Source organism: Neomonachus schauinslandi, chromosome 1 (assembly GCF_002201575.2).
Source record: "Neomonachus schauinslandi chromosome 1, ASM220157v2, whole genome shotgun sequence".
Lineage (NCBI taxonomy): Eukaryota > Metazoa > Chordata > Mammalia > Carnivora > Phocidae > Neomonachus > Neomonachus schauinslandi.
In genome coordinates this window covers 122,625,120-122,647,828 of record NC_058403.1, presented here as the reverse complement: position 1 = coordinate 122,647,828, position 22,709 = coordinate 122,625,120, and the positions used below count along the sequence as shown (strand labels likewise).

The 22,709-nt window shown below is 36.2% G+C and overlaps 1 protein-coding gene across 2 annotated transcripts in view; it reads right to left on the bottom strand.

The window, feature by feature from the left end:
• Positions 1-22,709, bottom strand: part of STAG1 (stromal antigen 1) — a 415,261-nt gene that overhangs the window by 295,612 nt on the left and 96,940 nt on the right. The window contains exon 2 of one of the 2 annotated variants that reach the window (XM_021678881.2): positions 8,786-8,897. In XM_021678881.2, coding sequence (XP_021534556.1) covers positions 8,786-8,814 — 29 coding nt within the window. In that variant the 5' untranslated portion in view covers positions 8,815-8,897. Of the gene's footprint in view, positions 1-8,785; positions 8,898-22,709 lie in introns of those variants that run through there. The other variant, XM_044920415.1, reaches the window with a different exon arrangement.

Genomic DNA, 22,709 nt, shown 5'->3' with positions numbered 1-22,709 from the left:
ATTTTAAGTACATAAAATTAGTATATTTTATTATATTTTTATAATGACAATGTTAATTTAACTGGGTCACAAAATTCCTGGAAATTTAATATTCAGCTCTCCAGGACAGTACAGGCTGGCTCTAGCACACCACTGAAAAGATACAGATAGTACAAACAACAACTTCTTCACTAAATTTTATGTTACTAACAGTAAAAAGGATATGCATAAAACTGCAAATACAACAAAGGGAATACAGCAAAGGGGAGTCCAACACACAATCTATTATTTCTCCATCTGCTTCAATGAATGCTCTCACTATCATTTCCTCTTTGTGTCAACTGCATAAAGCTCAATTCTTTAGTGTCAGCTACTGTTCCCTTTTTACCAGTCTCTGGGAGATCTCATCCAGTTGATGTATAACTTCTTTCACTTCAATACATTATCAACAGACCTGATCACCCATTTCTCCAAAGAAGACATACAAATGGCTAACAGACACATGAAAATATGTTCGTCATCATTAGCCATCAGGAAAATTCAAATCAAAACCACACTGAGATACCACCCCACACCAATCAGAATGGCTAAAATTAACAACTTAGGAAATAACAGATGTTGGAGAGGATGCGGAGAAACAGGAACCCTCTTACACTGTTGATGGGAATGCAAACTGGTACAGCCACTCTGGAAAACAGTATGGAGGTTCCTCAAAAAAGCTAAAAATAGAACTACCCTATGACCCAGCAATTGCGCTACTAGGTATTTACGAGAAGGATACAAAACTAGTGATTTGAAGGGGCACACGCACCCCAATGTTTACAGCAGCAATGTCCACAATAGCCAAAGTTTGGAAAGAGCCCTGATATCCACTGACAGATGAATGGATAAAGAAGATATGGTACATATATATATACAATGAAATCTTATATTTGCAACGACATGGATGGAACTAGAGGGTATTATGCTAAGCGAAATAATTAGTCAGTGAGGGAAAGACAAATACTATATGATTTCACTCACATGTGAAATTTAAGAAACAAAACAGAGGATCATAGGAGAAGGGAAGGAAAAATAAGATAAAAACAGAGAGGAAGGCAAACCATAAGAGACTCTTAACTCCAGGAAACAAACTGGGGTTCCTGGAGGGGAAGTGGGTGGTGGGATGGGGTAAGTGGGTGATGGGCGTTAAGGAGGGTGCATGATGTAATGAGCACTGGGTATTATATGCAACTGATGAATCACAAACTCTACCCCTGAAACTAATAATACACTATGTTAATTAAATTGAATTTAAATTTAAAAAAATTTTAAAAATAGACCTGGATCATCTATAATTCGAGATTTTTAAGTCACATGTAACATGCTTCTTTGAATGCCACATCAAATTCACCAAATACCACATATAAAAATTAAGTCCAACACTGACTTATTTCTAGCTCTCTGCTCATGGCAATATAATTAACTGATTTATTTAGTTAATGCATGAGTGTACTTTAAGTTGTTACGCAAATTTATTATGGTCACCGTTATCCTGTCTTACTCATATTCCTAGAATCATATCAATCTTCCTCTTGTGCCATTAGCTAACAAGTGCTCCCAAGTTATCCTCCATATAATAATTCTCCAATTCTTTCCATGATGAGTACCACAATCACCACTCCCTGAATTAATCTCAATTTATCTATTTCTATTTCCCTCATGCAAGGCATTCTATATGACATATTGCCAGTAACATTCTTAACATCACAATTATTTCCTTACTTGCAAAACTTCAAAGGTGATCTGGTATTTAAAACCGTAAACAGAAAAAAGACTGAGATTTCCGAGGAAGATGGCACAGTAGGAGGATCCTAGGCTCACATCAACCCACAGATACACTAGATAACACCAACATCAAGATTATATAACCCGGAAAACAACCAAAAGACTGTCACCAACAGACTCCCCACAGGTAAATGTAGAGAAGAGGCCACATCAAAGAGGGGAGGAAGGACAAAGACTTGTTGGGAGCCAAACAGACCCACAGGACTGTCCTTGAGAGGGCAGGAAAAGCCAAAGGCACAGACAGGAGAATAGAACAGACACCACACCAGGCACACCAGGCACCCCATGCATGGAGGACCCCCACTAGGAAGACTAATCACCATAACATTTGGCTTTAAAAACCAAAGGGGCTTAACTTTGCAAGTTCTTACAATCACTGGGGCTTAACACCAGGAACTTTAAAAAAAAATCAGCAGGCTGCCTCTGGGAGAACTAGAGGGCAATACAAAACAGAGTCCCTGTCCTTTAAAAAAAAAAAAGGCATGAAATAGCATAACAAACAGCCCCAAGGAGATACAGAACAGAAGCAGCAGTCTGAAAAACGACTTGGGTTATGGAAGGGAGATTTGTTTATTAACCTCAGAACATATGCTGGAGGGGTAGGGATCTTTGGGAGACTTCTCCAAGAACAAAAGAGCTGGCAGGTGCCATTTTCCTCCCATCACTCAGCCTACATACATGGACACATACAGACCCAGTACAAACACACTCTCCATCTAGCTTGCTAAAACAGCTCTCTCACTCTCATGCTTTCCTGTGGACCCACCCCCCTCCAGCCCTGCCTCTACAGGAGGCTATCCAAAGCTGTGCCACAGGCAGGGAAATGTGCAAGCAGTCCCAACAGGGACTAACATGACTCCTGCCCTGGGTAAAGGGGAAGAAAATCAACATACCAGTTTGACTGCAGTCCAGGCAATGGGCTGGAGGCAGACAGCTGGTCTGACGCAGGCACTCCCCACCAATGAAAGTTTCTCATGGGTCAACACAGGGAGAGTACCCTGCAGTTTGGTGCTACTGCAGCTCTGGCAAATGCCTGTCCTGACCTAACTAAATCTCAAGACCACCCAGACAGGCACACTAATAACAAAGAACCAAACCCTGCCCACAACAGGCAGAAAGAGCCATTACAGAGGACCAGACTGAAGGCAAATGCAGCTCAGCCACAAAAGCAAGCTGCATAAAACACTCACAGGAGACACCCCTGAAACCAAAGGTTTGGGTGAACAGGGGACACTGCACAGTAGGGAACTCAATAGGAGGAGATGTAGCTGACTTTCCTAAAACACAGAGACAAAACATAAGACACAGAGAGTTAGAAAAAAATGAGGAGACAGAGGAATATGTCCCAAATAAAAGAACAGGACAAAATCACAGCTAGAGACCTAAAATGAAATGGAGGTAATATAACTGAGAGAAGATTTAAAGTAACAGTCATAAAGATACTCACTGGATTTGAAAAAGGAGTAGAGGACCTCAAAGAGAGCCTTAACAAAGAGATAGAAAATATAAAAAAGAACCAATCAGAGAGATGAAGAACTCAATAATTGAAACTAAAAATACACTAGAGGGAATAAACAGTAGACTAGAGGAAGCAAATGTATCAGCAAACTGGAGGACAGACTAATGAAAAGCAATGAAGCTGAACAGGAGAGAGAAAATAATAATAATAAATGGAAACAGACTCAAGCAGGATGCCTGGATGGCTCAGTTGGTTAAGCATCTGCCTTCAGCTCAGGTCATGATCCTGAGGTCCTGGGATAGAGTCCAGCATCAGGCTCCTTGCTCAGCAGGGAGCCTGCTTCTCCCTCTGCCTGCCACTCCCCCTGCTTGTGCACTCTCACTCTCTCTCTGACAAATTAATAAATAAAATCTTTAAAAAAAAAAAAAAAGACATAAGGAACTCAGTGATACCAATAAGCATAACATTTGCATTATAGGGATCCCAGAAAAAGAAAGGAGAGAAAAGGGGGAATAAAACTTATCTGAAAAAGTAATAGCGAAAGATTCCTGAACATGGGGAAGGAAACAAAAATCCACATCCAGGAGGTACAGAGGGCCCCCCAAAAAATCAACCCAAGGAGGTGCCCACCAAGACACATAGTAATTAAACTGGTAAAAAGTAGTGATAAAGAGAGCATTTTAAAAGCAGCAGGAGAAAAGGAAACAATTACATACAAGGAAAACCCCATCAGGCAATCGGCTGATTTTTCATCAGAAACTTTGCAGACCAAAGTATGTGCCATTGAAAGGAAGTGCTGAAGGGAAGTGCTGAAGTGCTGAAGGGAAAAGACCTGTAATCAAGAATACTCGATCCAGCAAGGCTATCATTCAGAATACAAGGAGAAATAAAGAGTTTCCTAGACACACAAAAGTTAAAGTAGTTCATGACAACTACACCAGCCTTACAAGAAATGTTAAAGGGGACTTTCTGACTGGAAAGGAAATACCATAAAGCAAGAGTAATAAAAGTAGGAAGCAGTAAAAATAAGTATGTCTATAAAAATCAGTCAAGGGATTCACAAAGCATTGAATCACTATATTTTACCCTGAAACTACTATAACAATGTATATTCATTATACTGGAATGAAAGTTTTTATAAAATTTTTAAAAAATAAAATTAAAATTATAAATAATATTGATCTAGTCCAGGCTACACAGTAAATATATTAGGCTTGGGGGTCTTCAAGTCTGTCTACTATTCAACTCTACCATCATAGCCTGAATGCAGCCATAAATAATATGTAAGTGAATGGACATGTCTGCAGTCCAATAATATTCAGAAAAGCAGGAATCTGAGCCACTAGTAGTAGTCAATTCCTGATCTAGTTCATCTTATTCATCTCCACTAAAGAATAATAAATCATACTGCATTTTTCCTCAATTTAGACCAAACAGATTATGTTTACATATACTGTGTGCTATTTATATACATTATCTACAATAAACATGGACAAAAACCTCATAAGAAAACATATTATATCAATACAAACAAATGAAAGATCTGAAAATATGATAATCTTGTCCATAGTCACATACCTAGTAAGTGGCACAGTCCACTTAGATTTCAAGGTAAACCTGAATTCTCTATCTCCATGTCAAGATACTAGACTGCAAATACTATGTTTTCTTTTTCTCTTGTGTGGACAGAATCTACTAGTGCTTTTGATGCTTTAAGTCAGAAAGCAACTATAGGAACATGTTTGTTTTAGCATATAATATGTAACCCATTCATGAAAATAATTTATCCTTGAGCACTACACTTTACTGATAAAAGAGAAAGGTATAATTTATTTTCTAATTCTGCCAACTGCAGCCAGTTTAAAAGGTGATGGCTATTACCAACAAATTACTAATACATTACAATTAGTACATGTGTGTATGTGTGTTTATTAGAATATACAAGAATACATATATAATCTTTTTTACTTCAAGCAATAGAGAGGATATAAGAATACAAGGAAGAGTTTCATATTATCACACCCTCCCTAACTCTGAATCCCAATCTGAAGAATAACAGTTTGACCACTACCCTGCCATAATTATTTATATTTTTACACATAAAAATATATATCAAAATATGATTTATTTGCTTATTTGTTTTACTTTCTTCTTCTAACTCTATTTCAGTTTTAAAATTTTTAATTAATAGGAATCTTCCCTACAAGTACAAAGAATTCTGGAATAGTACTCTTCATCATACATATGAAATTTATTTAATTACTTCCCTATCAGTGAGCACTTAGATTATCTTTAGCTTTAAACTATTAAAGAGCTAAAACAATTGTCCTTATACAGTAACTCTTATTACATAGTAACAAATTTCTCTCTAGAACAGACACAGAATGCTTGATCAAAAATTCAAACTTTGACCAACTGCTGCAAAAAAACTACAAAAACCCTACCAATGGCTAATGTTCACATTTATAATACTACTAGACAGAAGTTAAGAAAATGGAAGAACAAGATCAAATCTTATAAGAATGAATTTTTATTCCCTAAAACTCTCTAAATTCTATCTCTCTCCATTTGCACTGTAATCACTCCAGTTCAAGTTGTCAACATAACTGGCTTGCATACTGCAATATCCTCCTCCTAATAGGTCTCCTTGCTTCTACTGGTGCCCCTCCCAAATAATCACTATACTACTCTGAGAGTGATTTTCTAAATCTCTCCCATGCATCTCTTCCATTCTTAAAATCCTAAAGTGACTTCTTCCTGTCCCTACAAAGAAAAACTCAAAATTCCTAATATCATTTAGGCAGGTCCCTGTATGATATAGCCCCACTCTACTCACAAGCCTTAATCTCATGTCACTCTCCATCCCAACCCTGAATAAAGAAAAAAGAGGAAGAACAGCTTTATTTCAGTCTCTCAAACATACCATGATTCCTCTTAACTCAGGGTCTCTGTACATGCCATTCCTTCAACCTGAAATTAATACCCTATCTCTTCTTCTTTCCAAACCTTTCCTCTGCTTCAGAGTTAAGCTCAACTGTCTTTTCCATAGAAAAGTAGACTAAATCAAGGCATGTGGTAAAATTCTCACAAAATTCTCTAATGTACCTTCCTAGTACCCATAATGGCAGATCTATATATTTGTGATTATTTCATTAATACCTATTTATATAAGCTTCAGGACAACACGGACTGAATCTCTACTACATGCTCTTTTGCCCCAGAACCTAACATATCTTCAGATACTGTACTATGTAGCAGAATATAAAAATATGTGGTAACTGATAATATTTTACAGTGCCTAATAGTAAACATCATTAAGGTGACAAATTCATCAGTGATAATAATATCTAAGTAAGCTAAGAAATAACAAGGTCGGGTGCCTGGGTGGCTCAGTTGGTTAAGCGACTGCCTTCGGCTCAGGTCATGATCCTGGAGTCCCGGGATCGAGTCCCGCATCGGGCTCCCTGCTCAGCAGGGAGTCTGCTTCTCCCTCTGACCCTCCTCCCTCTCATGCTCTCTATCATTCTCTCTCCCCCTCAATAAATAAATAAAAATCTTTAAAAAAAAAAAAAGAAAAAACAAGGTCACAAAAAAAATTTAAAAAAAAAAAGGTCACTCACTGGAATTACCTTTCTTGTGTCTACCTATAATAATCATTACTGAATTAAACATTAAGAACTGATGGGTCAAAATATTTTTGTTTTTGAGGAGACTGTAGAGAATCAATTTCTTTTCTCCCTCTTTTTTTGAAGTAGGCTCCACGCCCAGCACGGAGCCCAACACGGGGCTAGGACTCACAACCCTGAGATCAAGAACTGAGATCAAGAGTCAGACACTCAACCGCCTGAGCCACCCAGGTGCACTGAGATCAATTTCTCATATACTGTCTTCACTTTACAAATGATGGAACCTGAAGTTTACAAATACTGAGAAATGTATTTCCTTTCATTACAATGCAGACATGGTATTGCTGGCTGGCTGGATTAAAGGTAACATATGCTGCTAAAATATATGTCAAAATCCTGAGAGAAATGTATGCCCCCAATAAATGTTCCTTAGATCTCAAATGACCGAGAGTAAAATCTCCCACTGACAGAAGGAAAGTAAAGTTCATTTACCCACCTAACAGATCACCACTATCTATTACCCATAATCATAATACAGGTTTACATTTTAATGAAAAAAATTCAGTTACCAAAAAATGATGTTAAATACTATTGTGTCGATACAACTTCTCTTTAAACACAACATGTATTTAAATACAACCTCTGTTCCGTATTTAATCAAAGATATTTCTAATGGGCCTAATCTAATACCTAATAGTATAAGATAAAAAAGTGCAGTTTAGTTAGAAACAAGGGTTATAAAACATTATGTTAAGTATGGTGCTAGAAGAAAAGCAAAGAACATTACAGGACCACAGAAGGAAACCTACCCCAACTTTAAGGGAAAAGAAAAGTTGTGCTGGAGGCATGACACATCAGCTAAGACCTATAGGATTACTGAGCTTGCCAGGTAAGAGCAGGACTGCTGGCAGGACAAAGATTAAAAGAAAGAAAGAAAGAAAATATTACACGAAGACCTCCAAAATTCTTTAAATTAAGAAGTATTAAGATACATGAGTTAATTAATTAGAAAGGGCTTACATTTTATCTTCTATATTTGGAGGGGGAAGGAGGATAGGTATTGATAGTTTTTCAAACAGGTCAAGAAATTCAGACAGAAGGAAAAACACAAGGCCAGGAAACTAATTAAAAGGTGCCTGCAATCTCTTGGGAAAGAGGTATATAAATGAACTGGGGCAATAAAAATATAAATAATTCCATAAACTGTTGATCACTTTCATTATATCTAAACCACTGTTCTCATACAGGATCACAGTATGCAGATTCCTAATTTGCATCTTGATGAAACCTACAAAAGGGAAAGTATCTGCTACTACACTGATTGTATTTCCCAAAGAATACAAAATAAGACCCAATTCTAGATCCGTCCTACAACTCCAACAAATCTAATGAGATGCTACCAGAAATGCTAATGGAACCAGAATGGTCCAACAATCACAATCTCAGGAAAAGAAGGTGGGGGAAGTGGGAGGGTATGTGTTGGAGAAACAGTATGATATAGGATAGGAGTTTATAAACTTCTGTAAATGGCCCAACAAAATATTTACACTTCGCAGGCAATTCATTCTCTATAACAACTTGTAGCACAAAAGCAGTCAAACAATTTGTAAAAGAATAAAAATGGCTCTGTACCAATAACCCTTCATTTATAAAAAACAAGCAGCATGCCAGATTTGGTCTATGGGTCACAGCGTGCTGACGCCTGATAAGGAGAGTAACATCTTCACTCAATACCACAAAAATATTGATATTATGATAGCAAGGGCCATGCACAAAGTAATTATACAATCTAACAGGTGTTTGATTTCAGACATTGTGCTCAACTATCAGAAAACCTATGCATTTCATATACAAAAATGTCATTTAAAAAAAATAAGAAAACTGTAATACTTACTGTAACACTGGTAGCTCTGAAGTAATCATTGCTGAAGAGGTCTTTCCACAATGCAGCAAAAGAATCAAGTGCTGTACAACTCAAAACCTTTTAAATAACCTCAAAGTCAATCCTGTTAATTAAAAAAAAAAAGACAATTATTTTATTTCCAGCTTTACTGAGGTATAATTGACAAAGTTGTGCAATATTTAAAGTGTATGTGATGATTTGATACATGTATACATTGTGAAGGACTTCTCCCCATCAAATTAATTAACATATCCATCACCTCACAAATGAAAGTCGGAATATTGCTATCCACCTTACAGAAATAAAACGATTATTAGAATGGACAGCTCTATGCCAATAAATTACATAACCCATTGTTAAATGAACAAATTCCTAGAAACACACAAATTGCCAAAACTGGCTCAAGAAAAATAGAAAATCTGAACAGATGATACTGATGTAAAAATCCTAAAAACAAAAACAAAAACCTAGCAAACAGAATCCAACTACATACCGAATGTAATATATGCCATGGGCAAGTGGGATTTATTCCTGGAATGCAAGAGTGGTTCAACTTAAAAACATTGGTCAATTTAATACATTAATAGAAAGAAAGGAAAATGAACTACATGACCATCTCAATTTACGACAGAAAGCATCTGGCAAAATCTCAAGGGAAACCAAAAAGCCAAATACTCTTTCATAATAAAAACATTTTAAAAACTAAAAAGGGAACTTTCTTAATATGATAAAGGGCCCTTATGAAGAATACATAGGTAGCTTCATCAATGGTGAAAGACTAAAATAAAAGCTTTCTCCCCGCCCAAAATCAGGAAGAAAACAATAATGTCCATTTTCACCACACCTTGAAAATGATCACTGTATGTTCTAGCAAAAGACAAGAGACAAGAGACAATTAGGCAAGAAAGAGTTACGAATTACATCCAAACAGAAAAGAATTAAGTTATCTCCATTCACAGATGGCATAATAGTTTATATACAGAAAATCTCAGAGCATCAACAGCAACAAAATACTAGTAAAGAAAAGTTGCAGGGTGCAAATAACATACAAAAATCAATTGTGTTTATTAGAACTAATAAATGTATCAGTGGTGCAGGATACAAAAAGTAATACAAAAAGTTTGGTTGTGTTTTTGTACACTATAAATGAACAAATCAAAAAGGAAATAAAGGAAAATTTTCCACTTGTAATACTATCAGAAAGAATAAAATAATTAAAAATAAACAACCAGGGCACCTGGGTGGTTCAGTTGGTTAAATGTCTGCCTTGAGCTCAGGTCATGATCTCAAGGTCCCGGGATCAAGTCCCACATCGGGCTCCCTGCTCAGCGAGGAGTCTGCTTATCCCTCTCCTTCTGTCCCTTCCCCTGCTCTGTCTCTCATTCTCTCTGAACTAAATAAAAAATCTTAAAAAAAAAAAAAAGTTTAAAAACATAGTAGTAAAAAATAAATAACCAGGGTGAAAGACCTGTACACTGAAAACTACAAAACACTGCTGAAAGAAATGAAAGAAGACACCAATAAATGGAAAGACATCCACTGTTCATGAATAGGAAAACTTATTGTTAAGAGATCAACACTATCCAAAACAATGTACAGATTCAATGCAATTGCTATCAATATCCCAATTACATTTCTGCAGAAATAGAAAATTCCATCCAAAATTTGTTTGGAATCTCAAGAGACTCTTAAAAGCCAAAACAATATTGAAAAAGAAGACCAAAGTTGGAGGTCTCATACTTCCTGATTTCAAAACTTACCACAAAGTGACAATAATAAAGACTATGTTTCTGGCATTAAGTCAAACAAGGAACAATGGAAAAGATCCCAGAAATAAACCCTCACATATACTGTCAAATGAATCTTCACAAGGATGCCAAGACCATGCAACATGGAAAGGACAGTCTTTTAAACAAATGATACTAGGAAGAGTAGACATTCACACACAAAATAATGGAGCTGTACCATGACCATACACCATATATAAAAATGAGCTCAAAACAGATCAAACACCTAAACGTAAGAGCTAAAACTCTTTTCCAGAAAACATAGAGCAAAAGCTTCATGACACTCTACGTGGCATTAATTTCTTACATATGACACCAAAAGCATAGGCAGCAAAAGAAAAAATAGATAAGATGGACTTCATCAAAATCAGAAACTTGTGGGAGCACCTGGGTGGCTCAGTCAGTTGAGCGTCCGGCTCTTGGTTTCGGTCCAGGTCCTGATCTCATGGGTCATGGGATCAAGCCCCCAGTAGGTTCCGCACTCAGTGGGGAGTCTACCTGGGATTCTCTCTCCTCTCTTTCTGCCCCTCCCCTGCTCGCAAGCACACTCGTGCTCTGTCTCTCAAATAAATGTTAAAAAAAAAATCAGAAACTTCTGTGCATCCAAGGACGCTATCAAGAGAGTAAAAAAGAAAGCAAAGGAGGGGCACTCAGTGGCAGAGTCGATTAAAGCCTCCAACTCTTCCTTTCAGCTCAAGTTGTGATCTTGGGGTTGTGTGTGAGTTTAGAATGACTAAAATTAAAAAGACCATTTCAAGTGTTGGTGAGGAGACAGAACAACAGGAAATTTCACATATGGCTAAAGGGAATGAAAAATAGCATATACTTTCGAAAAAAGGTTGGCAGTTCCTTAAAAAATTATATATACATTAACCATGACTGAGCAATGTCTCTCCTAGGTATTCGTCCAAGTGAAAAGAAAGCTTACATTCATACAAAAACATATATTCAAATGTTTATAAGCAGCTTTATTCATAATTCCCAAAAACAGGTAACATCCCCCAAAATGGCCTAAAGCAAATGACTAGTACATCCACACAATTAAATACTTTCAAACAATTAAAAGGAAGGCTGCTACTGATTGATACATGCCACAATATTGATGAATCTCAAGTGCATAGACTATATACATACTATATAATTCCATTTATGAGATATTATGGAAAAGTACAAAGACAAAGAACAGATCAGTGGTTGTTAGAGGTTGGGGGGGAGAAGAGGACTGACTAAAAAGAGACAGCATAGTAAAAACTGGGGGTAAATGTTGCATGCAAATTAACACTTTTCTTTGAAATCCAACCAGAATTTTTTGTAGAAATTACTGAAATAATTCTCAAATAAATAGGAAAAGAAAATGAACTATAAGAACCAAAACAATCTGGAAAAAACAAAGTCAGAAGATTCATATTACCTAATTCTTATAAACATACAAGCTTACAAAACTTTATATAAGAAACACAAAGATGGAATGGTTTACATATCCCCATGCAACTTGTATTTTTCACTCAGGAAAGCACTGTGGACATTCTACCTCATTTGTTTCATTTATTGCTTTTTAATACGTATATGCTTTAAAGTGATCATTTAAAAGTATTTTAAAGGGGCGCCTGGGTGGCTCAGTTGGTTAAGCGACTGCCTTCGGCTCAGGTCATGATCCTGGAGTCCCTGGATCGAGTCCCGCATTGGGCTCCCTGCTCGGCAGGGAGTCTGCTTCTCCCTCTGACCCTCCCCCTGCTTGTGTTCCCTCTCTCGCTGTGTCTTTCTCTGTCAAATAAATAAATAAAATCTTTAAAATAAATAAATAAATAAAAAATAAAAGTACTTTAAAAAAAGTATTTAAACCATTCTTTAGTGAAAATTTAGCATGTCTCTAATTTTTTACTACTGTATACAATGCTCTCATCTATCCTTCCTCAACTACACAAACATATTTGTAGGACAGATTCCTTGTGATGAACATTTATAAAACATTCATACAATTTTTACTGCCAAATTTCTCCCTAAAAATACCGTGCCAATATACACTCCTCTTACCAGTATATGTTGAATTAGTTAAGTATAAAAATATACTCACTATATCTTTACGCTATTTAAAGTATTACAGTTTTAGCTTTATACCAATACACCTTTAAAGGTAGAACACATCAGTACACCCTTTCTGCTCTAGCCTGTAACCACCTTGCTTTGAAAAGAAAGTCCACACCAGGCTTTTAGACCATATACCTAGATGTCTAATGATGATTTGGGGACATCTGCAAGATTTTGAAATTTTCAATTCATGGATATTTTACTTAAGAAAAATAATCTGGTGCATTCTTATTCTCTACTCACTTTTCTCACTGAGTGTCTTATTTTACTGAGCACATCCAACTTTGTCTTAAAAATCTGTACATTTTGCCTGTGTACTCTGTACAGCTTTAGAAATATTTCCCTCAGTGGAGAAGATATAAATAAATGATGAGTTCCAGTCTTTCCCTTAACATTATGCCAACTCTTAATCTAATTATTTTGTTCTAATCATAGCTTTAAAAGCCTTATTTATCCTTAGTATTTTTCAGAAGCCATCCTAACATTATTCCTATGTTCTCTCAATTTTATAAATCCTCCTTGGCCACATATGAATCTATTCTGTTTTTATAGGTCATCTTCCTTAAACTGGTATTGCTCTGTAACCACTTAGATTTCCTTTTTTTCTTAATATTCAGAATGCCAACATTAATTAAATAAGTATCTACTGAATACTGCCTACATGCTAGGCATTGTGTTAATTTTTATTTTCAAGAATGAAAATTCCCCATTTTTTCAGAGTTAGCCTGGTTTTGAAGATACTCTACATAAAAGAACATCCCTTCCTCTTTCCCCCACCCCCACCTCTCTCTGGATGTTTTTCTAATATCAAATACATTTCCCATGATGAGGAATTTTGTTCTCTACACTGACCTGATTACTTCTTCTTCCATTTCTCCAATCAGTTCTCTCTCAAAATAAAGTGCAAGAGAGCTGTTTCCCTCATTTTGTAAAAATTCTAAGAGATTTTTTTTTTAAATGGCAAAACTAGGAAGTAGATCAGTTAAGGACATAGGTAAACCCAATAACTTCACCAATCAACTGGGTATAATTGACACTATCTATAGACTACTTCATCTATTAACAGCAGAATTCACATTCTTCTCAACTTCACTTAGAGCACTGATCAGACAGACCATATTATGAGCCATTAACAAATTTGAAAGAATAAAAATCATACAGTGTATGCTTCACACTACAATGAAATTAGAAATCATCACCAGAAAGAAAGCTGAATAATCCCAAAACACTTGGAGATCAAACAACACAAGTCAAAGAAATTTCAATAGAAATTTTAAAATATTGAGCTAAATGAATATTAAAATACAACTTAATAAAATTTACAGGTGCAGCAAAAGCAGTGCTTAGAGAAAAATTTATAGCATTGAATGCATACAATAGAAAAGAAAAAATCTAAAATCAATCATTGAATAAGCTTTCGTCTTAGGAAACTAGAAAAAGAGCAAAAGCAAGCAGAAGAAAAATAACAATTAGGGCAGAAATCAAAGAAGTTGAAAACAGTAAATCAACAATGAAAATAACTGAAACCAAAAGTTTTTTCCAAAAGATAAAAAAAAAATCATTAACCTCTAGGCAGGCTAATTAAGGAAAAAAAGGAGACAAGACACAAATTACTAAAATGAGAAATCAAAGAAGAAATACCATTACAGAATCCCATGACATTAAAAAAAGGTATGCTGTGAACTATTCCCACAAATTTTATTAACTTAGATGAAACAGACAAATTCCCTGAAAGATACTACCTGCAAAAAATCTGAATAGTCCTATTTTATTTAAGAAACCGAATTAATAATAGCCTTCCAAGACAAAAAAACACCAGACCCAGATGGGTTCAGTAATGAATTCTACCAAACATTTGGGGAAGAAGTTACACAAATTCTGTACAATATCTACCAGAAGATGTAAGTAGAGGAAATACTTCCTAATTCATTCTATGAGGACATTATCCTAATACCAAAACCAAACAAAGACATTACAAGAAAACTGCAGAGCAGTATCTCTCACAAAGATGTAAAAATCCTCAGCAAAATATTAGCCAGTCAAGAATTTTAAATGTATTAAAAGAACTGTACACCACAACTAAACGGGATTTACCCCAGGTATGCACAATTACTAACATATGAAAATCAAACAATGTAACCCATCACACATCAAGAGGCAAAGAAGAAAAATCACATGGTGGTATCAATAAATGAAAAGAAAGCATTTTCACAAAATCCAACACACATCTGTGATTTTAATAAAAACTCTCAGCAAGTAAAATAGAGGAGAGCTTCTTCAACTTGATAAAGAACATCTATAAAAATCCTACAGCTAACAACCTACATAACTGTGAGAAACTAGAAACTTTCCCACTAAGAACAGGAACAAAACAAGAACAACTCCCTCTTACCATTCCTTTTCAGCACTATCCTCAAGTCCAAGCAAACGCATTAAGACAAGAAAAGGAAATAAAAGGTATACAGACTGGGAAAGAAGAAATCAAGCTTTCCTTGTACACAGATTACACAACTGTCTATGCAGAAAATCTGAAAGAAGAGGGCCCCCAGCCCCCCAAAAAAACCCCATCCTCCTGGAACTAATAAGCAATTACAGTAGGGATGCAGGATATAAGGTTAAAATATAAAATACCTTTTATATAAGCAAACAACGAATCACTGGAATTTGAAATTAACACAATGACATTTACCTTGGCACTAAAAAAAGAGAAAACAGGTATAAATCCAACAAAATATGCACAAGACCTATATAAGGAAAATTGTAAAACTCTGATGAACAAAATCCAAGAACTAAATAAATGGATACCTATTTCACATTCCCAGATAAGAAGACTCAATATTGTCAAGACATCAATCCTTCCCAAATTGATCTATAGATGCAACACAATCCCAATCAAATGGGATTAATAATAATAATAATAATCCCAGCAAATTATTTTGTGTATATCACAAACTGATGTTAAAGTTTATAGGGAAGGCAAAACGACCCAGAATAATCAACACAGTGTTAAGAGAGAAGAACAAAGTTGGAAGAATGACACTACCCAACTTACTATAAAACTATAGTAATCAAGACTGTACCAAAAAACAAAACAGATCAATAGAACAGAATAGAGAGACTGGAAATAGACCCTCACAAATAGTCAATCGACCTTTGACAAAGGAGCAAAGATAATATTATGGATAAAAGACAGTCTTTTCAACATATGGAACGAGACATCAACATGCAAAAAACAAAAAACAAAAACCCTTAAACACAGATCTTATATTCATCACAAAGTTAACTCAAAATGGATAAAAGACCTAAATGTAAACTCAAAAGTATATAACCCTTAGAAAATAACATAGGAGAAAATCTAGATGACCTTGGGTATGATGAGGACTTTTTAGATACAACACCAAAGTCAAAGCTATGAAAAAATTTTTGACAAACTGGACTTCAAAAGAATTTTAAAATTCTCCTCTGCAAAAGACACTATCATGAGAATGAGAAGACAACTCACGAACTGGGAAATAATATTTGCAAAAATATTTTTGTCTTTCTAACTTCTGAAGTGTCACTCAAAATATACAAAGAATTCTTAAACCCCAACAATAAGAAAACAACCAACCTATTAAAATATGGGCATAATTTCTGAACCAATACCTCAATGAAGAAGATACACACATGGCAATAAACATACAAAAAAATACTCAAACATCTTATGTCACTAGGGAACTGCAAATTAAAACAAAACAAAACAGTGAGATACTGCTACACACCAACTAGAATGGCAAAAATCCAGAACACTGACATAACCAAATGCTGGTGAGGATGTGAAGCAACAAGAATGTAAAATGATACAACAACTCTGGAAGACAATTTGGCAGTTTCTTACGAAACTAAACATACTCTTAAAACATGATCCAGCAGTCCATGCTCCTAAGGTATTTATCCAAAGGAGATGAAAACATCTCCATATAAAAACCTGCATATAGGTATTTTTAGCAGCTTCATTCATAACTGTCAAAACATGGAAGCAACCAAACTGTCTTACAGAAGGTGAATAAACAAACTGTGGTATATGCAGACAATGAAATATTACTCAGCCCTAAAAAGAAATTAGCTATCATAAATGCATGGTACTAACTGAAAGAAGTCAATCTGAAACTGTTACATATTATATGATTTCAACGACACAGTGTTCTGAAAAAGGCAGGACTATGAAAACAGTAAAAAAGATCAGTATTTGCCAGAAGTTAGGGGGCAGGAGGGATGAAAAGACAGAGTACAGAGGAATTTTAGGTCAGTGAAAGTTTTCTATATGATATTATAAAAATGGATATGTCATTATACATTTATCAAAACCCATGGAATATACAACACCAAGAGTGAACCCTAATGTAAACTATGGACTTTGGAGGATAATGATGTGTCAGTGTAGGTACCCTGACTGAACAGATGTACTATTCTGATGCAAGATACTGATCCTGGGGAGGCTGTATGTACGTGGGGACAAAAGGGCTAGGAAGTTCCTGTGTCTTTTGCTCAATTTTGCTGTGATCCTAAAACTGCTCTTAAAAATAAAGTGTACTTAAAAAAAAAAAATTAAATAGCTTATCAAGCAGTTTAATGTTTTCAGCATATGCTAATTTATGTCCATATATTGTAATATCTTTTTCTCTGGACAATCTTATAATTTTATGTGGATTTAAGAACATGTATGCAAGAGTGCATGTGTACTCACAGATACAGAGGAACAATGCCCTTTCTACTTAAATATTTGGTATCTCCATCTGTTTGTCCTGCACTCACTGCCACAAATGATGAGAGGAAGAAAAATGCAGAATATAACTGCTACTCTGTTCATTTCCTAGCATAAAACTCTGTTTTATAAATTCTTATTACCTGAATGAAGAACAAAGGTTAAAGAGAAGTATCTGTAGTTTCTTTCCAATTACATGCATTTTCACCTGCATAGTACAAGATCCTATTTTAATCAGAAAAATCATTCTGTAAAGACATAATACAATCTAATTCAGACCCTTTTATCATTCCTAATTATCTGAGTTATCTTAAAGAATCTCTTAGCAGTGGGGGCACCTGGGTGGTTCAGTCGGTTAAGGAGCCGACTCTTGATTTTGGATCAGGTTATGATCTTGGGGTCATGGGATCGAGCTCTGCACTGGGTTCCAACGCTAAGCGCAGAGTCTGCTTGTCCCTCTCCCTGCCTCTCTCGTGCACGTGCAAATAAGTAAAATTTTTAAAAAAAAAAAAAAAAAAAGAGAGAGAGAATCTCTTAGCAGTGAATGTGTGTGTATATATATCTGCAGGCATACACACACACACACACACGATTTACAAAGCAATGACTAAAATGACAATTATATTATTTCTAAAACTGCTTTTCAACAATTGGTAAGTACTACCCTGTACCAAAATAGAGGAAGATATTCATTTACTATTTTTACTAGAATTATGATTGCTACCTTTGTTTATAATTGCAAATTAAAGATATTAAGGGAAAAAATGTTGTCCAGTATTAACACACATCAATATATACTTCATACTATACAGAATTTAAGTAGCATTTAATCAAGAAAACAAAGTTCTAGGGCGCCTGGGTGGCTCAGTTGGTTAAGCGACTGCCTTCGGCTCAGGTCATGATCCTGGAGTCCCTGGATCAAGTTCCGCATCGGGCTCCCTGCTCGGCAGGGAGCCTGCTTCTCCCTCTGACCCTCCCCCCTCTCATGTGCTCTCTGTCTCTCTCATTCTGTCTCAAATAAATAAATAAAATCTTTAAAAAAAAGAAAAAAAGAAAGAAAACAAAGTTCTAATCTCTCTTCCCAGTAAAATGTAGCCTATACAATTGACCCTTGAACAACACAGGTATGAAGTGCATTAAGTTCATTTACACATGGATTTTTTTCGATACAGAACAGTTCTATAAATGTATCTTCTCTTACGATTTTCCTAATAACACTTTGTCTCTAGCTTACTTTACTGTAAGAATACAGTACAGAAAACATATACAAAATTTGTGTTAGACTATCTTACTGGTAAGGATTCTGGTCAACAGTAGGCTAATAGTAGTTAAGTATTGGGGTAGTCAAAAGTTATATGCAGATTTTCAACTACGAGAGGAGTTGCACCCCTAACTCCCATGTTGTTCAAAGGTCAACTATAAATGAGAAAGATTTTTTACCTACTTTATTGAATAAAAAGAATGCCAAAATAAAATTGATCCTCCAAGATACAAATCAATTCACACTACAAGATGGCCCAAATAGGAAACAGGCAGCATTAAGACACAAGAAATGAGGAAGTGGTAACCTTTTGGAAATACTAATCTAAAAAATTTCAAATACTGGGCGCCTGGGTGGCTCAGTTGGTTAAGCGACTGCCTTCGGCTCAGGTCATGATCCTGGAGTCCCGGGATCGAGTCCCGCATCGGGCTCCCTGCTCAGCAGGGGGTCTGCTTCTCCCTCTGACCCTCCCCCCTCTCATGTGCTCTCTCTCATTCTCTCTCAAATAAATAAATAAAATCTTTAAAAAAAAAAAATTTCAAATACTAAAGAGAGAGAAGGATAATTTACACCAAAAATGAATTATGTGCTCAATGGGACAGAGTATAAAAGGTTCATCAGTAAGAGCAAGTTGGTTCATTAGTCTGCTTTCTCTTCTAATAATGTATTACAAAAAGCTATCCTTCTTAGCATTTCTGAGTAATATTAACTTTAAAAATCAGAAGGAATATAGCAGAGTGGCTTAAGAGTTTGGGCTCTTAACAGATATGCTTTCTAACTATAATGTACTTTGCCTCAGTATTTCTATTTCTCAAAGAGGAATAATAAAAGAAGAAAAATTCAAATGATTGTTTAGAGGAGTAATTACAAGAATGCCCATCTCTTTAATAAATATTAACTCCTAGCTACAGGAGAAAGGAGCAAATAAAAATATAAAGGAATGTCAGTGAGCGCAACTATTTTTTTTCCTTTTTCCTTTTCCTTCCTTCACTGCCATATTCTTAATGCCTAAAGCTTAGTAATTATTTGTTGACTTAACAAGAAGTGTGTATGCATACACATATGTATATATATACACACACATATATTTTTTTTTTTAAACACAGAGAATGCAAAACTGGACATGAGGAGAACTCCCAAAGTTAACAAACTAATCAAAGATAGGAGCTTTTTCTTTAAAAGAAAAAGGAAACAAAAAAGAACAGGTCAGGGTTGAATTCTCATTTAGCACCTAAAGCTGGTAGAGTGGGAAAGTGGGAGACCAAGCAGGGGCTAGAGGATGAGACCAAAGAGTAAGGTATATCAGAATGAAGAGGGTTAAGTTTGAAAAACCCCTACAAATGATCCCACAACTCAGATGAAATGTCTCTGGATTAAAGGAAAATAACAAGTTTTTAATTTTTTCTGTATTAACCAATCACTCCCAAAGCTTTACACATCAAGCTCTGAAAATCTAATTCCATGATAACATATTCAACTTCTTTCCCAAAAATGCTGCCTCCACATCTTCTCATCTACTCACATTTTTCCTTTACTTTAGGTATTCCCCTAATTTTATCTTCTTACACTCCAATGCCATGAAATTACACCAAGAACCTTAACACTCTAACATCTCAACTTTAGTGCTCCTCCTCCATTGCTCTAGTCTTAATTCCAAAGTGCTTGTTATCTCTCTTACAAGATCACTCTCTTCTGTTTCTGTGTATGTGTACATACTACCTCATGCCACGTAACCCACTCTTCCTGAAGTAAACCGGGAAGCTCTAACCTTGAAACCTAGGCAGAGTTAGGTCTCATAAGGTTTCACACCACTCTGTACATAAAACTGAGAGTACTTTTTGCCACATATTTTTTGTGTGTACATGTGTTATTTTGTAATTAGGAGTGTTACAAATTTCATTCAGTTCTCTACTTTTTAAAAGATTTTATTTATTTGAGACAGAGAGCAAGAGAGTAGGCACATACACAGGAGCAGGGGGAGGGGCAGAGAGAGGGAGAACCAGACACCCCACTGGGCAGGGAGCCCTCTGTGGGGTTCATTCCCAGGACCCTGGGATCATGACCTGAGCCAGGCAGCCGCTTAACCAACTGAGCCACCCAGGTGCCCCCAGCCCAGTTCCCTACTTTTATCAGTCTCTGTTAGTCTTTTTTTTAATTAATAAACTATTTAGATTAGTTTTAAGTTCACAGCAATTTGCAACGTATTTTCAGTGATTCATTGGCATTTCTAGCTCTTCAGGAGATTTCTGATCTTTTAGAAAGAATTATCCTCTCTCTTTTCCTAAAGAATTGTGTAGTACCCGGCACTCAGAAAAGGGGCTGGATAATTAAAAACTGTAAAACATAAAGATATACCAATTCATTAGTAAGTTTGTTCTTAATGCTATTGTGCACGGGATTTTTTTTTCATTATGATTTCTAACTGGTTACATAGCTATTATGTAATTTACCTTTTAATCTAACTGAAATGTCTGACTTCCAGAAATCTGTAAAACACTGGAACCACAAAAGGAAGTCAGGTTCTGGCAAGATCCATACCTCGTTTCTCTCTACGGAATACTGCATCCTGGCCAAGGTAATGAGTTGGGTTTCAGGAATACAACTAGGGCAGGTATACTATGTGAAAAAGGCAGAAAAATCTAAGAGCATCAACTGGATAGATCCAAACTAGAGCTTTGATGAGGGATTAGAAGTGAGATACAAAAAAACGAATCTAACAAATAGGAATAAAATTTGGGGCTCCTGGGAGGCTCAGTCAGTTAAGCATCTGCCTTTGGGTCAGGTCATGATCCCAGGATCCTGGGATTGAGCCCTGCATCAGGTTTCCTGCTCAGCAAGAAGCCTGCTTCTCCCCCTCCTTGTACTCTCTCACTTTCACGCTCTCTCAAATAAATAAATAAAATCTTAAAAAAAAAAAAAAGGAGTAAAATTATAAACACAAAGTGGAAGCAAGAGAAAAGAATCAAATATAAAACACTGTATCAAACACCACAGCAGGTTGGAAAGAATGAAAGTTCAAAGACTGCAGGGGCAGATTTGTGGCAGAGTCAACAGTCACTCATATCTCTATTATTAATCCACCTCTTAAATCAAAATTTAAGAAACCATTACAGGGGCGCCTGGGTGGCTCAGTTGGTTAAGCGGCTGCCTTCAGCTCAGGTCATGATCCTGGAGTCCCGGGATCGAGTCCCGCATAGGGCTCCCTGCTCAGCGGGGGGTCTGCTTCTCCCTCTGACCCTCTTCCCTCTTGTGCTGTCTCTCATTCTCTCTCTCAAATAAATAAATAAAATCTTTAAAAAAAAAAAAAAACCATTACAAATATATATTCACTAGCATTTTTAAAAGAAAAGTTTAGCTTAAGTAAATGTATTTAAATATAAAGCCTTCCAAAGTTATCTTATACCATGTTAAAGCATACAAATATTGATCACAAATAAATAAATCATTGATTAGTATGCTCTAAATTTAAAGAGCATTAAAAATGCCACCAGACTTTTTCTTTGAACAGAGGGTAAGATGGTTGTGGAGGAGTAAGAGGGCCCTCGGGTTGCCTACTCCCACTAATACAACTAGATAACTATCAAATAATCCTAAATACCCCCGAAATCAATCTGAAAATAGGCAGAACAAAAGGCAGAGAAGAGGCCACATCAAAGAAGGTGGGAAGTGTGAAGACATGGCTTGGGAAAGAAATGGATTGTGGCTGCTGCAGTGGACAGGAAGAGAGACAAGCTAACACACAGAGGAGCACACAGAAAAAATGAATTCCCATAACAACTGGCTTGGAAAGTGAGAGAGCCCAAATTTCAAGAATTCTTACAGCCAGCAGGGCTTAAAGACTAGAGTTTTAAAGGTCACTGAGCTTGGCTCTGAGAAAGTTCTAAGGGCATTGTGCTGCTCTTGGAGAAAAGGCAGGGATAAACAGCCCATGGACTTACAGCATGGAAACAGTGCGGAGGTTAGTTGCTCATCTCCAAGTGTGTCCCAGAGAGGCAGCATTCACAGGGAGAACCCTGGCGGGGGGGGGGGGGGGGG